The sequence below is a fragment of the Hibiscus syriacus genome, unplaced genomic scaffold, assembly GCF_006381635.1.
Source record: "Hibiscus syriacus cultivar Baekdansim isolate YM2019G1 unplaced genomic scaffold, ASM638163v2 tig00110809_pilon, whole genome shotgun sequence".
NCBI classification, from domain to species: Eukaryota; Viridiplantae; Streptophyta; class Magnoliopsida; order Malvales; family Malvaceae; genus Hibiscus; species Hibiscus syriacus.
In genome coordinates this window covers 1,231,109-1,249,046 of record NW_024062869.1, presented here as the reverse complement: position 1 = coordinate 1,249,046, position 17,938 = coordinate 1,231,109, and the positions used below count along the sequence as shown (strand labels likewise).

The 17,938-nt window shown below is 34.5% G+C and overlaps 1 protein-coding gene across 2 annotated transcripts; it reads right to left on the bottom strand.

Moving 5' to 3' along the window:
* Positions 1-5,233: 5,233 nt before the first annotated feature.
* LOC120141466 (E3 ubiquitin-protein ligase RGLG4-like) lies at positions 5,234-8,847 on the bottom strand. Of its 2 annotated transcripts, none has more exons than XM_039156323.1 (11): positions 8,644-8,847; positions 7,260-7,344; positions 7,002-7,142; positions 6,803-6,916; positions 6,587-6,684; positions 6,386-6,465; positions 6,112-6,217; positions 5,883-6,010; positions 5,655-5,784; positions 5,461-5,520; positions 5,234-5,356 (listed from the first exon to the last, which is right to left on the bottom strand). In XM_039156323.1, the coding sequence occupies exons 1-11, from the start codon at positions 8,830-8,832 to the stop codon at positions 5,273-5,275; spliced, it is 1,215 nt and encodes a 404-aa protein (XP_039012254.1). In that variant the 5' UTR covers positions 8,833-8,847; the 3' UTR covers positions 5,234-5,272. The 2 variants fall into 2 exon arrangements, with proteins under 2 accessions (XP_039012254.1, XP_039012255.1); XM_039156324.1 differs by having other exon boundaries at positions 5,461-5,523; positions 5,661-5,784.
* Between the last annotated feature and the right edge of the window lie 9,091 nt (positions 8,848-17,938).

Here is a 17,938-nt window from a genome sequence, read left to right as displayed (position 1 = left end):
GGTTTGCTCAATATTTATAGGGAATTTTTAAGAGAGTTTTACTCCAACTAGATATCTTTTAATATCTAAATTTAAATAGATAATAATATCTTTTAAATTTAAAATATTAAAAGGATATACACTCCTTTTATATTCAACCTTAAACAAATATTATTTTAATTTGAAATATTCAAATGTATATAATTATCTATAATATTCAAATTTAAAAAGATAATAAATACCTTTTTAAATTGGCATATTCAAAGAGTAATTATCCTACTAATATTCAAATTAAATAATATATTTTAATTTGTAATATTTAAAAGGGCTCTGAATTTAATATAAATATTAAATTCATCAAGGTAATTCATCATTTTTTTCCAAAAATTTCAACACGTGAATGTAATTGATGATTTAATCAAAGACATTTTGACATAGTGTGGTGATGCCTCTACGATCGATAGTTGTATGAGATATGTATGTGTTCTCCTTTGAACCTTCCATTATGACAATATATTTACTTCACTGGCTAAATAGTAGAAGTGATGTCCTTGAACTGTTATGTCGTTTGTGTAAACGATGACATACTTCACATAACTACCCCTCTTACAGGAATTTCGTTCTCATGGGTATATCCTTAAAGCTACAGACATCGCTTGGTTCTGCAAGAGTTTGAAAGAACTATGCCCAATAGTCTCCTTAAAAACAACCATACTTCACTCTCACATAGGTGACTTATGTTGCTCGACTCACTACAATACACAATGGTTATTAAGAGCTTTTGTTTAGCCTATACCACATTGATCATTGTTTACATCATAGGAGCAAACTTGGGATAAGAAACCCCCATAGTGATCGTACACATGTTATGCAATTAGGTTGTCCCTTTGAACCTAGATCTTGGGATCTCTAGTCAACAAGGTAGGGTTTTCCTTCACTTAAAACCTTTAAATTTTATGGGCTTTAGTCTCATTCTTTTAGATGTTTTCTCAATTTGATCTCGATTTAACCCTTTGGTTAGCGGATCCACGATGTTAGCGGATCCACGATGTTATCCTTTGATCTTACAAAATAAATAAAGATAACTCCATTTGAGATCAGTTGTTTAATGGTATTATGTCGACAGCGTATATGTCTTGATTTACCATTATACATGAAATTATGTGCTCTAGCAATTGTTGCTTGATTGCCACAATATATATATATTGTGGGCATATGTTTCAACCATTCTGAAGCCATTCTACTTCTTCTCCAGAATTGTCTAGAGTTACAAACTCAGATTCCATTGTGGATCTAGTATATCTAAGATATCTTAGTATCCTTGTTATCATTTTTCAGTGATTTTCACATGGATTGCTCATGAATTTGCTTAGATTGTTCATAGTAAAAGCAATGTCTAGTCTAGTACAGCTCATGAGATACATTAGGTTACCTATGACCCTTGCATATTCCACCTGGTGAACACTTTTACCTTAATTTGTAGAAAAATGTGAACAAGAGTCTATTGGAGTTATGACTATACCACAATCATCATTATTAAATTTCTCAAGAATCTTGTCCACATGGTGTGATTGTGTTAGTATGAGGCCTTCAGATGACCTTTTAATTTGGATACTCAGAATTGAATCGGTCAATCCCATATCTTTCATGTCAAATCTTGAATTTAACATATCTTTGGTACGTTTTATCATTTCATTGTTACTGAAAACAATGAGTATGTCATCAACATATAAGCATATAATAACATATTCAATGTTTGTAGTTTTAACATATATACACTTGTTACACTCATTTATCTTGAAGCCGTTTGTCATCATGACACTATCAAACTTCTCATGACATTGTTGTGGTGCCTATTTAAGTTCATACAAAGACAACCTAAACACTTTTCTTTCTTGACCAAGAATTGTGTGATCCTCAGGTTGTTTCACGTATATTTCTTTATCAAGGTCTCCATTTAGGAAAGTTGTTTTAATAACCATTTGATATACTTATAGATTTTACAAAGAGGCAATTACAAGTATCATTCTTATGGATGTTTTTCTCGATATAAAAGAGTATGTATCAAAGTAGTTAAGGCTTTCCTTTTATCATTATCCTTTTATTACCAATCTAGCCTTGTACTTATCAATTGTTCTACCTGCTTTCATTTTACGTTTGAAATCCATTTAGAATTTAGTTGTTTAATCATCGGAGGAAGATCCACTAATTCCCACGTATGCTTCTGCATGATGAAATCTATTTTTCTCTTAATGGTTTCCTTCTATAAGGTGCCTTCAGAGGATCGTATAATTTCACTATACTTTTGAGGTTTAGCCTCCAACATAAAGGTTAGGAAGTCTGGTCCAAAGGATTTTTCAACAGTTGCTCATTTATTCATTCTTGGCTCTATTTCAGTTTCAGTCTCTTGTTTATCATCTAGACTATCCTCATTGTTAGACTCTAAAGTTCATTTTAAACTTTGATCAACCTCCTTAAATTTATAAGGAAAAATATTTTCAAAGAATGATGCATTCTTTGATTCCATTATCATGTTCTTGTGAATCTCAGGATTCTCTAATTTATACATAAAAAATTGATACACATTGTTATGTTATGCATAGCCAATGAAAATACAATCCACAGTTTTATGACCTATTTTTATTTTCTTTGGTAATATGGCCATTATCTTGACAAGACACCTCACATTTCCAAATGTTTGTAGGGAGGTTTTCGACCTGTCTATAATTCATATGGTGTCTTGTCTTTTTCTTTCGGGGTACCTTATATAAAATGTAATTACCTGAAAAGACAACTTCCCCTTACATGTTATGTGATAACCCAGAACTACATAACAAGGCATTCATCATTTCCTTTAGAGACTGATTTTTTGTGCTCTGATATTTCATTTGATTGAGGAGAATATGGTGGTGTTACTTTGTGAATAATATCATGTTGTGAATAAAATTCACCAAATTGTTAAACATATTCACCACCACGATCACTTCTTACTATCTTAATCTTTATTAAGTTAATTTTCAACTTCTTGTTTATAGAAAATAAATTTATCTATAACTTCGTTTTTGCTCTTTTACCAAATACACATTGTAATACTTTTTGCTATCATCAATAAAGATAATAAAATATTTATTCCCTCAAGTCTAGTCATTATTACGAATTTGATAACTAGGTAACTTCATTAGTACTTGTATCTTCCATTTCGTATTTATGGTTCAATATCATCCATAATTCTTTAGTGATTTTAAACAATGTACACTTCATAACGTGAATTAGATAAGGTTTTGAGAATGTGATTACATCTTAGAAAACCATATTTTTTTCAAGCTTTGATTTGAAACTTTCAAGAAATAAATTCAACAATTTATTTCTTTTTACAAGATAGAATCATACTTACGAGCTTCTAGTTATGGCTCAGAATCACCAACAAACTCATGATTTTATTTAACACACGATATTAGAATTAATAATAATTCCAACAAAACCAAAAATAAATTATGGTTTATTCTTCCAACAAGATTTAGTTAGAAACTAAATCAGTAACAAAGTCATTACTTTCAAACGATTTGTACAATTAATAGTAATCAAATAATTATGTTAGATGACATAATTAAAATCCCAATTGATTTCAAATACGAAATCGAAGATTCCAATAAACAAAAAAATAATTCTCATTTATTTTCGATTTTGTTATCGAATAGAATCAACATTCTGAACAAAATTAGTAACAAAGTTACTTCCACGACAATTTATGTTACATGAATTTGTCAACCTTGAGATTTTAGCAAACATGTTAAGACGACAAGATAAATCCCAAAACAAATTTGTTCACTATCTCATTTCCCCACAATTTCGAATCATTTCGGATTAATAAAGGTAGAAAAAGAATAAATTTGTCTTAAGATTGCTATCCGAAATAACAATCCGAGATGAAATTCGAACCTAAGAGAAAAAGAAATTAATTTCTTTAAAAAAATAAAAGAAAATAAATGGAAGATAAAATGCTCTTTGATTTTGGTCTTGAGATCGAAATCAGTTGAGGTATGTCGTTACATAATTTCCTTAAGACATATTTTCGATCACTCTTTGGTGGTCGAGATCTTTTATTCGTCTGTCACCCAAGATACTACAACTAGATGATCACCTACAGTATCACAACAGTAGAGATCACGAACTATCACTGCCTTCGACTATCACCGAAAAGCTAAGAAGGAAAGAAAATATTTTCTAAGAATGAGAGAAAATATTTTTCGAGAAAAGAGAAGTTCTGGAATTATGAGATATTAAAAACCTAACAGGTTTGCTCAGTATTTGTAAGTGATTTTCAAGAGAGTTTTACTCCAACCAGATATTTTTTATTATGTAAATTTAAACATATAATAATATCTTTTAAATTTAAAATATTAAAAAGATATACACCCCTTTTATTATTCAAACTTAAATAAATATTATTTTAATTTGAAATATTCAAAAATATATAATTATCTTTAATATTCAAAATTAAATAGATAATAAATACACTTTTAAATTGACATATTCAAAAAATAATAATTTCACTAATATTCAAATTGAATAATATCTTTTCTTTTACAATATTTAAAAAGACTCTGAATTTAATATAAATATTAAATCTATCAAGATAATTCATCTTTTTTTTCCAAAAATTTCAACACGACTTCGAACATTTAATTTTTAAGTAAGCCACGGGAAAAAAGTATATATTGCACTACATTCATGCGGTTTTTTAAACTAAGGTGATTACAAAGTAGTATATGTTCTAAACACTCATACGATATTAACATATTTGATGGAAAGATTGAGTTATATTATTAGTTGATTATTAAAAGGATTCAAAGAGGTGATTTTGATTTTTCAACTTTTAGGTTATATTTTTATATATAGTAAGTAATATTTAAAATAAAATTAACAATTTTAAATAAGATTAATTATTATAAACATTAAATTAAACAATCAACTCAATTCAAACTAATAAATATAAACTAAATCCACACCATCAATGAAGATTATGATTTATGGTTGTTAACCAATTGCAAAACTAGGAAAAGCAATTAGAGTTTTCAAGAAGAAATTAAAGTAACTACTAATAATTATTTAAAACAAACTACTAATATATTCATAAATTCATATTAATAATCTTGTACAAATGGGCATTCTGAAATTGTACGAGGGCAGACTCGACGCAAAAAAATTCAAGTCCAAATTCAACAAGTACAAATTTAATATAAAAAAGTTGATTAACTCTGAAATCAACCCTTGGAAGACTGTATTATGAAGATCAAGTGAACAGCCTAAGACGATTAGTAATCCTTTGACGGCAGATTGGACAATTAGACACTCTTTGCCCACATTCCCTGCAAGTCTGTCATCATAATACATTTTTAATTATATTAACATTTTCATTTAGAGAAAAATATTTATTGAAAGAATATAGAGGATAAGAAGAAAAATAAAATAATTGCTCACCATATGCCCACAATTAAAGGCCAAGTCCTTTGTATTCGTTAGGCATATTGGGCATGCAGACTGCATTACATTGCAATTGCAAACAAAATTAATTATGGGAAAATTTTACAACATAAAATATATATTACAGAAAGGAAAGCATGCATACATGCAACATTTCATTTGATCATAAATACATGAATACACATACATACCTGCTGATCATCTGATGCAACCGCCGGTGATGCCGAGGCATTGCTTGGTATGAGTTTGGGCAGAGCAGGTCGACGGTAGGAAACTGGAGGAGGCCGTGGAACTATTTTCTTGGCTTTTCTGGTTCGTTGTCTTGATTTGTTCAATACAAATTTATAAAATAGTCAATGAGGGATTACAAATTATACGTGAGAATAAACTAATAAGTTAACTGCCGAAGATTAACTCACCCAAGAATGCCAAGTTCCATGCATGCTTTGTACTGTAAAGGGATCTCCATGAGAGCAGCAAGAGCAAATCCAGTTTCCTTCTCCTTTTGACTTGTATTCTTAGTCATAATCCCAGTGAAGTTAACAAACTGCACATAAATATTAGACATAAAAAACCAACTTGCATGTCATCAGATTAATTAGTTTGATGCAATTATCAGAGAAGTTTTGCTTCTAGAACGATCAAAACCTGGAAGTTGTCGAAGTCGCGAGACGGAATCATATCGTCGAATTTCTTCATATCATCCCAAGGTCCATCACCAACACCAACCAAAACAATCGATAGTGGGTATAAGCTGGAATGTGTGAATGAAAACAAAAACAAAATAAAATCCTTTTGTTTCAAACCATTGAATCTATGCCTTCTTCAACAAGCTATACTTATTGACAATGTACGCCTTAATTGTTTGTATTCTTTATAGTCTGGCATTTGCAGGGATAGGAGACTGCACAGTTTATCCTACCTTGCATTAACAATTGCACCGATGGTTTTCTCTTCTTGTGGACTCAGCTCTCCATCACGTGTATTGACACTTCGTGTGACCTTCATCATCGACACAAAAAGAAAACGAATTCGGAGATGCATTGAGTGCGAGCGAGGGAGAATGAATGAAAATGAAAGGCAAAATTGCTCATACAAGGAGAAAAAGCAGGCAAGAGAGTACCTGACCATCTGCAACAATAACCAACACATGGAACTGGCCACCACTGTTTTCAACAATGTCAACAGCAGCATCAATTACTGGCGCGTAAGAAGTCGGTCCTATGGCACAACATGCATGCTCAGCACATTACAGACTTGGCAAAAACGATGTATTCATGACATAATGTCAAAATGGATATGTAAAGATTGTCGAGACCAGGGAATAGATGCCAATTACCAGCTAGCCTCAAGTTTGGAACAATCTTTCTGTAACAATCTAAGACTTCCTCAAATCCATGGCAAGATGAATGATCGCTGTGGAAGCTAAAAATCTCTGTATCATGTGTGGTAGCTATGACATTCGAATCAGCAACTCCATTAGATCAACAGATAAAATGTAAAGGAGGAAAGATTAATGACTGGAGCAGAGGCTGTACCGTCACCAAAGCCAAAACAAGGTATCAAGTTGTCTTCATCGAAAGGAGCCAGGGTCTTTCCAATTATCATGATGGCTTGCTCATAGGGATTTGGCGTATCACCAATTGCATGTAGACTCCGGTTGTTGAATGATACCTTGCCTTTAATACAAACGTGGATGTATTGGCTTCCAAGAATCCAATTCAAAAGGCAAAAGGAGAAAGTCTGCAAATAAACATGGACCATAAAACTGTTCACTAAATTGGATGAAAACTAACCTGTCCACTCATTGCTTTTCGTGAAATCGATTCCAAGTATCACATTAGATGACTCTAAACCAGCTTCCCTTAAAGCTTTTGTAACCTGCAGTAAAAAAAGGAGCTGATTCAGAACTTAAGAAATATCAAAGATTAAATATGCTGAATCATATTGAATCTAATCTGACAATGGTGGTAAGTTTGATTTCTTTGGCTCTAGTAGTAAGCACACCAACCATGTTTCATGATTAAAGTTATTAATTGGAGTTTTAATATTCAACCGAATTAATCGATTAGACTAAAAAATAAAATTTATTAATATTTTAAAACTTATATAATTATAATAAAATTAATCTAAATAGAATTTGAAAAGGCTTTAGGCAGCTCTCCACTAATACTATCGAATAATTTGTGAAGCAGCCAGGAACCTTCACCACCGAATCTTACCACTTAGAAAACCAACCAATCCAAATCCTCTTCTTTTTCTCTCTCTAAGGCATCGATTCTTTCCCCAGGTAACCATTGATTTATATTCCTCTCTATCTATTTATCTTTTGAACTTTTTCTTTGTCTGCTTTCTTATATTTTCAATCAATATCAAATTTTAAATAGTTTTTTTAAACCTCTTAATAATTCATTTATAAAATACAGTATTTGTTACTTAGTTTTTACTTTATTTTATTTTATTGAGTTAGTTTTACGTGATAAAACATGAGTATTGAGACAAAGTAAGTCATTATTAAGCTTATATATTAGATTAAAAACAAAATGTAGGACCATGCAGGGGCGGATGTATGTGCTCACCCACACACCCATTATTTTGATAAAAATGTTAAATTTAGTTTAATTTATTAAGGAAAATAGAAAAAATTAAAAAAAAAATTGAATACCCAAAATTTTTAAAATATGAACATTAAAATTTTGGATACCATTTTCTAATTTATAGATCCGTCACTGAGATCATGTCCTTCTTTTTCCCAAGAAGTGTAGGACTATGTGAGCAGAATCCAATTAAATAAGTTGAATGATTATGTTACTTGTCTTGAAAGTTACACATAAGAATTAAAAAAAATAGTTGAGTAAATTGGATTTTTAACAGATATTAAGCTTCCTTTTTCATATGCTGTAGGATTACGCTCAGTGTTATTTGCAAAATCTCTGTAAGTTGGCTGTTTTAGATGCCATTTATCTTTCAAGTAAAATTTGCATTGTGATTAAATCTAATCCTGATTTTAATTCTCAAATCATTATGTGAAATTCAAAAGGCTTTAATTCTCTATCTTTTTTGTATGCTAAGGGAAATAAAAGAGGAAAAACTGCTATCAGCTTAGCTAACATCAAAATATATCAACAAAAAACAAATAAGTTTAAACTAAATTTAAAGTATTGAGAAGAAGAAAAGAACCTGATCAAGGGTTGAGAAATTATCTGCTATAAACCTATATTTCTGCTTTACAGATTGCTTTCTTTGTAGCTGGGAGGCTTTACGACGATCATTATTATTGATTTGAGCAGTGCTTCCCTCTTCCTCTCCCCCTCCGTAAGAAGGAAATTGCAGCCGCTTCCGCTTCCGTTTAGCAAGAAAATTACCCATCTCACCATCTTCTTCTTTTCTTTGATGAAATTGTTTTATTTATATGATTTATCCGGAAACAAAAGGAATCCAGAAGAAGAAGAAAAGTTGGAGTTGAGAATTTGGAAAAGCAGGAATCTAAAACACCTGCCGCCTTACCTCATTTCAAGTTTAATTTGCTTGGTAAATCGAAGAAAACAACCCCAAATATTCCATGTGGCGTCACTTATGAGAGGCCGCTTCTTTTCTTAGAAACAACACAATATGCTTAACTTTTTTTTTAAGGCGGTTATAGTAAGAGTCTCAGTGACCAAAAATGCCTTATAATATACGATTTTAATCAATTTTTTAGGATTTGCCAAAATGACCAACAAAATCGCAACGCGATCCCCAGAATCGTAAATCAGTTTCCAAAATCGCAACGCGATTCTTGACAATCGCAATGCGATAGTACCAATTCGCATTGCGATTTTCCAGAATCGCAACGCGAATATGAAAATCGCAACGCGAACACATAAATCGCAACTCGTATCCGTAAATCGCAACGCGTATCCGTAAATCGCAACGCGTATCCGTATATCGCAACGCGTATCCGTAAATCGCAACGCGATTTTTAAAGCGCCATTATAATCGCTACGCGTATTTTATTTTCAAATTACAAAAACGAATATTAAGACAAAATCCCGTAATCGCAACTCATAACCTAAAACCTAAAATCACAACTCAGTCCCATCTCCATCTCTCACTCTCTACGGCGAAATCCGTCCCCATCTCCGAAGATTTCCGTCCCCATCTCCGGCGAAATCCCTCACAACCATTCACGGTCAGAAATCCCTCACAATATTCAGAAATGGAAAATCAACCTCCGAGGGTTAGTTTTTTTAATTATTTTTATTTTGAAATTTTTGCATTATTGTAGGTTTTTCATATTAAAACTGATGATAAGTTTACTGGTCATTTCAATAATAGATTAACCATTTCACTTAGATTTCATTTCGCGTTACGATTCTCTCGTTGCGATTTTCATTTCGCGTTGCTATTCTCTCGTTGCGATTTTCAAGTTAGTATTTGTCTTTGTCTTTGTTCTGTCTTTTGGTTGAAGTAATGCAATCCATTCAAGTTTCAATTTGCAGAAGAGTCGCAACGAGATAAATGAAAATCGCAACGTGAAAATGACTATCTGCAACGAGAAAAATGAAAATCGCAACGAGAGAATCGCAACGCGAAATGAAAATCGCAACGAGAGAATCGCAACGCGAAACCAAAATCGCATTGCGATTTTCATTTCGCGTTGCGATTCTCTCGTTGCGATTTTCATTTCGCGTTGCGATTTTCATTTCTCTTGTTGCGACAGTCATTCTCTCGTTGCGATTTTCATTTCAACCAAAAGACAAAACAGTGTTGCAAATTTTAGTTTCAAGAATAAACTACTACTTTTTATGTTTATTGTTTTTGGTATATCTTCAGTGTAGTTTTTGGTATATCTAACTTGATATGTTTATTGTTTTTGTAGAAATTTTTTTCGGCTTCATTGACATTAAGGAATAAAGTTAGCCTAGCCACTACAATTGCTTCGAAGCTTTCACCTGCACAAAGACAATTGTTTGAGGAAACCTGCTTCGGGCCATGGCTGAGAATACAGCATCCGGGTGGAGATGCTAATTTGACCCATTTGTGGCTTCAGACCATGACATCAAATCTACCCGACAGTATACAACGTGGTGAGGAAGAGATATGGTTTCATTTTCCACCAGCGTATACTTGTTTTGGGCGGAAGGAGTTCTGCTTAATCACTGGTCTACGATTCGGACACGATGATGTAGGCCGGTACACTCGTCATATCGCCCGCCCATCATGGTTATCCCGGGTTTTTCCGGATGAGTCAATGGAGAAGCCGAACCTACACGTCGACGACCTGAAGAAATTGTTTAATAAGAAAGCTGGTTTCACTCGGATGGATGACGTCGATGTTGTCCGAGTATGCCTTCTACTACTTGTGTATGCCGACTTTTTAGGCAGAGAGGCCAGACAACCTATTCCTCGGGAGCTAATAATATTGGTAGAGGACCTGAATGCATGGAATCTGTTTCCATGGGGTTCGTATATATGGAAAGCTACCTGGACTAAGTTGTCTACTGCCTTTGATGACCGCAAAAGTTTACGTGGCGATGGGTCGAAATACACTTTGTCAGGCTTTGTTTGGGCCTTTAAGGTAAGAATTTCTATATAATGTTTCTAAAATTATAATTAATTATTTAACAATTACTAATTTTGTTATTATATTGTTTGTAGATTTGGATATTCGAGGCTTTCCCCAGCATGCGTACATATGCAATAAAAACGTCAAATGATATTCCCAGGGCTATTTCCTGGAAGAGGAAAAATCTGTTGGATTGGGAAGACTTAATACCATATGCGACAATAAATAATGTAAGTTAACACAAATACTTTCATATAATATATAAACAAGTTATTAATAGTAGACGTTTAACTTTGTTTGAGTTTTTATATTGTTAGGAGGCCAACATCCATTACAAAGACTGACACCCACGGAGGAAGAGCTTGCCACTGATTGGTGGCAAGCTAGTCAGAGTTTTTTTGATGGCACGGATGATGAGCAGCATCCACTTCCTCCAATTCGAGAGCCATCACCTCACCCAGAGCCATCACCCGATCGACCCGACTATACACCTCTAGAACGAGAGCCATCACCTATCCCGTCACATCATCGAGCCTCTTCTCCACCATCACCTCATGATAGGCGACCGGTAAAGAGGCCACGACATTTATCTCCTTGTTCCCCACCTCCACGGGATGAGTTACGTGATGAGGTCAATGCCTTTCGTGAGGAGATCGGTACTCTACGCGATAACGATGGTGCATGGCGTGTGGAGGTGTCAACTTTACGTGGTGAGGTTGCCGCTCTACGTGAGATGATAGTATCGTTGCAGAATGAGGTTCATACTCTACGCAACGAGGTAAGTTTAAGATTTTCCATATTTAACTTAATGATAAATTTACTCGTAATTTCACTTAGATTAGCCATTTCACTTAGATTGCTTAGTAAATTTATTCGGTTGCTGCCAATTCTGCTAAACTGTGTATTCTTTAACACTGTGAAATAGTATTTGTCTTTGTTTTGTCTTTTGGTTGAAAGTAAATTTGTTCGGTTGCTGCCAATTCTGCTAAACTGTGTATTCTTTAACACTGTGAAATAGTATTTGTCTTTGTTTTGTCTTTTGGTTGAAAGTAAATTTGTTCGGTTGCTGCCAATTCTGCTAAACTGTGTATTCTTTAACACTGTGAAATAGTATTTGTCTTTGTTTTGTCTTTTGGTTGAAAGTAAATTTGTTCGGTTGCTGCCAATTCTGCTAAACTGTGTATTCTTTAACACTGTGAAATAGTATTTGTCTTTGTTTTGTCTTTTGGTTGAAAGTAAATTTGTTCGGTTGCTGCCAATTCTGCTAAACTGTGTATTCTTTAACACTGTGAAATAGTATTTGTCTTTGTTTTGTCTTTTGGTTGAAAGTAAATTTTTTCGGTTGCTGCCAATTCTGCTAAACTGTGTATTCTTTAACACTGTGAAATAGTATTTGTCTTTGTTTTGTCTTTTGGTTGAAAGTAAATTTGTTCGGTTGCTGCCAATTCTGCTAAACTGTGTATTCTTTAACACTGTGAAATAGTATTTGTCTTTGTTTTGTCTTTTGGTTGAAAGTAAATTTGTTCGGTTGCTGCCAATTCTGCTAAACTGTGTATTCTTTAACACTGTGAAATAGTATTTGTCTTTGTTTTGTCTTTTGGTTGAAAGTAAATTTGTTCGGTTGCTGCCAATTCTGCTAAACTGTGTATTCTTTAACACTGTGAAATAGTATTTGTCTTTGTTTTGTCTTTTGGTTGAAAGTAAATTTGTTCGGTTGCTGCCAATTCTGCTAAACTGTGTATTCTTTAACACTGTGAAATAGTATTTGTCTTTGTTTTGTCTTTTGGTTGAAAGTAAATTTGTTCGGTTGCTGCCAATTCTGCTAAACTGTGTATTCTTTAACACTGTGAAATAGTATTTGTCTTTGTTTTGTCTTTTTGTTGAAAGTAAATTTGTTCGGTTGCTGCCAATTCTGCTAAACTAATACCCTGAAGTCAGTATTTGTCTTTGTTTTGTCTATTGGTTGAAGTAATGCAATCCATTCAAGTTTCAATTTGCAGAAGAAGAAATAGTTTACTTTCGCAACACGAAACTTAAAATCGCAACGAGAGAATCGCAACGCGAAATGAAAATCGCAACAACAGAATCGCAACGCGAAACCAAAATCGCAACGACAAAATCGCAACGCGAAACCAAAATCGCATTGCGATTTTCATTTCGCGTTGCGATTCTGTCGTTGCGATTTTCATTTCGCGTTGCGATTTTGGTTTCGCGTTGCGATTTTGGTTTCTCGTTGCGATTCTCATTTCGCGTTGCGATTTTAAGTTTCGTGTTGCGAAAGTAAACTATTTCTTCTTCTGCAAATTGAAACTTGAATGGATTGCATTACTTCAACCAATAGACAAAACAAAGACAAATACTAACTTCAGGGTATTAGTTTGAAACATATTTTTCTTTGTTATCTGATGCATTTTGTGAACTATGATAGAATAATGACTTGGGTGAATACAATGCAAGTTTGAAACATATTTGTCTTTGTTTTCACTGTTTAAATATTATGTCTGTTTATTTACTGATTTTTGTATTTAATTATTTAGCGGCCCGATAGAGTGGATGCTTTACGTCGGGTTATGCTTGCACGACGGAGTTCACGCATCAGACAGCGTGCACGTGCTATTAAGTCTCCGTACACCCCAATAGTGCGAAGACACCGCAAGAAGAAGCCCGACTCGCCTGTCATCCCTCAAGAGTCCACTCCTATCGTTGAAGAGGCCCCCCTATCATTCCTCGAGAGTCCCCTCCCACCGTTCAAGAGGCCACTGTCATCATTGAAGAGGTCCCTCCCACCATTCAAGAGCCCGATTCACATGGCGTCATATGTAGGCTTCTTGAGAAACCCTCTGACGTGCCGGACATGATGGATTCAAGTTGGCTCTCGTATGAGTTACCGGCCAGTACCATACCGGTATCTGAAGAGGAGAGGAAACAACTACCGGACACAATTATGGATAACACCCTTTGGGCTAAGACCGCAGTTGATTTTTATCTACATGAGCGGAGCCAGGGGTGTTTCACTGACATATGCAAGCTCACCGATGATATCTATTTGTTGCTTGATCGGTCTTGGTGGGGCGTATTATTAGGGGTCGAAGACAATGGCTATTTCGATGGGGGGGTAAGTCTTATATTTTTCTTATATTTCAATTTGATTAATTTTTTTTTAAATTTATGTAAGTCACTAATATATGTCTTTTTTTGTAAAACAGCATATCGATGCGTGGGTGACACGTCTTCTAATAATAAGAAAACTTAAGAAAATAAAAATATACGATATACAATTATGCCGACGTCTTTTAACGCCGTTCACTTGAAGAATGCACGAGATGAATCATTTGATTTGGGCAATGGACAAGCTAAACTTTATCCTGCATGGTGGGAGGTCGATAAGGTTAGTATTTATTTTAGATTGAGTTTAAAGGTTTTATGAAATAAGTGTGCAAATGAATGAATTATTACTTATGATTGCAGGTGTTTATCCCTGTTTTGGAACGTAAACATTGGATTCTCGTCGAGCTTCAGCTCCCATCCCTTAAGACAATAGTGTATGACAGCATGATAAATTACATATCATTGGCTGATTTAAGAGAGATTATTAAGGGATGGAGCTCTCATTTGGCTAAATTCTTGGATGCGATCAATTATTGGACTCGTTCTGGAAACAAGAAGCCAAAGAAGCTCAATATTACAGTTATTAGAGACGAGACAGCGCCACAACAAACGGGAGGAGCCAGAGGAGATTGTGGTCCTCTCGTATGCTTGGCGTTGGAGCGTTTGACGACGGGAAGCACCAAGTATCTACCTCCCACCGATAGAGATAGAGCTGCAGTAGGCTTGTGGTTTCGGCATTATATGGCTAAATCGATATATACGAGACGCTGCCTACCTGCATCCGCGTTAAAAATGTCCATAAACAATTGGTAAGTTTATAGACTTTTGGTTTGAAAATGTTTGGTTAAGTACCTAGAATAGAATAATTGTTGTTTGTAGGTTTTAGATGTGTAGAAAGTGTTGTTTGAGCAAATGTTTGGTTTCTGCAGGTTAATCTCAGAAGTGAACTGCGTGAAAATGATGTATGGCTGCAAAAGTTGATTCAATAGTTTAATTGATTGTTTTTTGATTGTTTAATTGATTTGTAAAAGTTGATTCAATAGTAGATGATTGGAAATAAGAATTATTGCTTATTTTTTGATTGTTTAATTGATTTGTAAAAGATGATTTGTAAAAGTTGATTTGTGTAATTGATGCGAACATAATTCTTATTTGTGCTTGTTTAATTGATTGAAATGTAATGGTTGATTTTGTTGATTTCAATCTGCATTATGTTGAAATGAAAATCGCAATGCGAAATGAAAATCACAACGAGAGAATCGCAATGCGAAATGAAAATCGCAATGCGGAAATGAAAATCGCAACGAGAGAATCGCAATGCGATTTTCATTTCGCATTGCGATTTTCATTTCCGCATTGCGATTCTCTCGTTGCGATTTTCATTTCGCATTGCGATTTTCATTTCGCATTGCGATTCTCTCGTTGCGATTTTCATTTCGCATTGCGATTTTCATTTCCGCATTGCGATTCTCTCGTTGTGATTTTCATTTCGCATTGCGATTTTCATTTCGCATTGCGATTTTCATTTCCGCATTGCGATTTTCTTGTTGGGATTTTCATTTCGCATTGCGATTCTCTCGTTGCGATTGTAATTTCCGTGTTGCGATAGTCAAATGCATGCCTAATAAGTGATAACAACTGAATAACAAGAGTTGGTTAAGTCAAAATGGTTGGCCTGAGTCATTAATTCAACTGAAAATGTTAAAAGTTCACACATAAAATCCACATAATACAACGTTTGCATTTAAAAATCACCTAAGTTAACAGTCCCAAAAGGTGAAGCCAATTGTGATTGGGATTTTAAAGATGATTGCCTTTTGCTTGACACCATATGAGCTTTGGATTTTGATGAGGATCCATATTTTGGTAGAGGAAAAGATGATTTTGATGGCACTGGTGATCCACATGTCAACCTTGTATGACCACTTTCCTTGCACCGACTACATGTCGATCTCTTCTTCTCTTCACCCTTAGACGGTATACGATCGTGACTTTTTGGTCGGCCAGGTAGCCTTCTGTCCATGGCTGGTGGCAAAACTGTTTGTAAGTCATCTGGTATGTCCCACTCAGAAGGATGTGGAATAGGGTAGACAATCTCGGCATAAGTCTGTCGATAAACTTCTGTAGTGTAGCAATCCATAGCGTATGCGCTTGAATCATCTTGGTTTAAATGAAGAGCAACTTTTATAACATGGCCACACGGATAACCAGATGTTTGCCATTTCATACAACTACACGTCTTTGCATTTAGATCGACTAGCCCATTTAAGTTATTATCCAGTACTTGAAACAAAGTGTTTGAACATGGTTCAACTCTCCATGACGTTGACTTCACAACACGTTTCGTTATCTTTTTTTCAGTCCATGGTGTAACACGATGTTCCAATGTTCCTGTAAATTTAAATAAACAATACTTAGTAAAATATATAAATATGATAAGTTACGAATTCAAAGAAATAATACCTGCATGGTTTCTTTTCTTGTAGTACCACTGTTGAATAGAGGCTCGAAAAAACTCCATTAACATAGTAATGGGTAATTTCCAGGAATGAAGACTTAGAGCGTTGATTGATTCTGCACTATTAGACATCATGAAACCATATCTTGCTCCAAGTTGATGTACTCTTGACCATCTTTCAAACCCGACATCTTCTAGTGTTTGAGCACACTGAGGCAAAACACGTCTTAAACAATTTATATGCTTATTGAAATCCACTTCCCGATAAGCTTTTACAGCCTTCCAGTATGTCCATTTGTGCTTTTTTATACCAGCAGACCTTGATTTTAGATTTCTATACAAATGAACACCACAAAGTCCATGAAAAGCATCTGGGAAACACCTTCTAACAGCGTTGTCAATTGAGTTTGCCCTATCGGATATGATTGTCAGATTGCTAATAGGACCTATGCAATCCCTAAGATGCCCCATAAACCATGTCCATGAATCAGAGGTTTCATATTTGCCAACCCCGTAAGCTATTGGCAATATCCCATTGTTAGCATCCATGGCTACTGCTAATAAGTTTACTCCAAGGTATCGACCTTTCAAATGTGCTCCGTCAACTATAATAACTGGGCGCATGCAAGTAATAAACGAACGAATCTACAAAATAATATACACAAGAAATATAATCATTTAAATGTGAAATGCATGTAACTAACAAAAATGAGTCAACAAAATTATATTGATTTACTAACCGTAGCACCAATGGCGATAAACAGCAACTCAAAGCGTCCATCTCTATCTGTTTTGATATGAGTTACCGACCCAGGGTTTTTCAGCTTTAAATTGTGACAATAAGCCGGCAGTTGGGCAAACGATGCTTCTGGCGACCCCCTCAACAATTCCAAGGCATAACATTTGGCTCTCCAAGCTTGAGAATATGATATACTAATCTTGAACCGAGCATTCATGTCAGTCATAATTTCATGTCCCCGATATACCCTGCCATTCAAAACATTAACTCAGCCAGAAAACCACCCAACACCTTTTTGTTTGCCTGTCTATGGTGAGGAAAAACTTGGGTTCTTGAACATGTATGTTTATCAATAAAAGTCCTAACTTGAAACATTTCGCAATCTTTTATTCTCTTTGCAATCATACGCCACGTACAGTTTTTGTCAATCATACACCTTGTTTCGAAACGATCTTTGCTTGATTTGTTAACTTTTAGTTGATAGCCATCTTCCACACATTTCGTATACAAAGCTATCTTCAAGTCTTCCTTTGTATCAAAACAATCATCTTTCTTGATACGAATAACTTTTGTGTAACAATCAACTGCTTTCTTTACCAACTCTTCTTCCGGTATCTGAAGT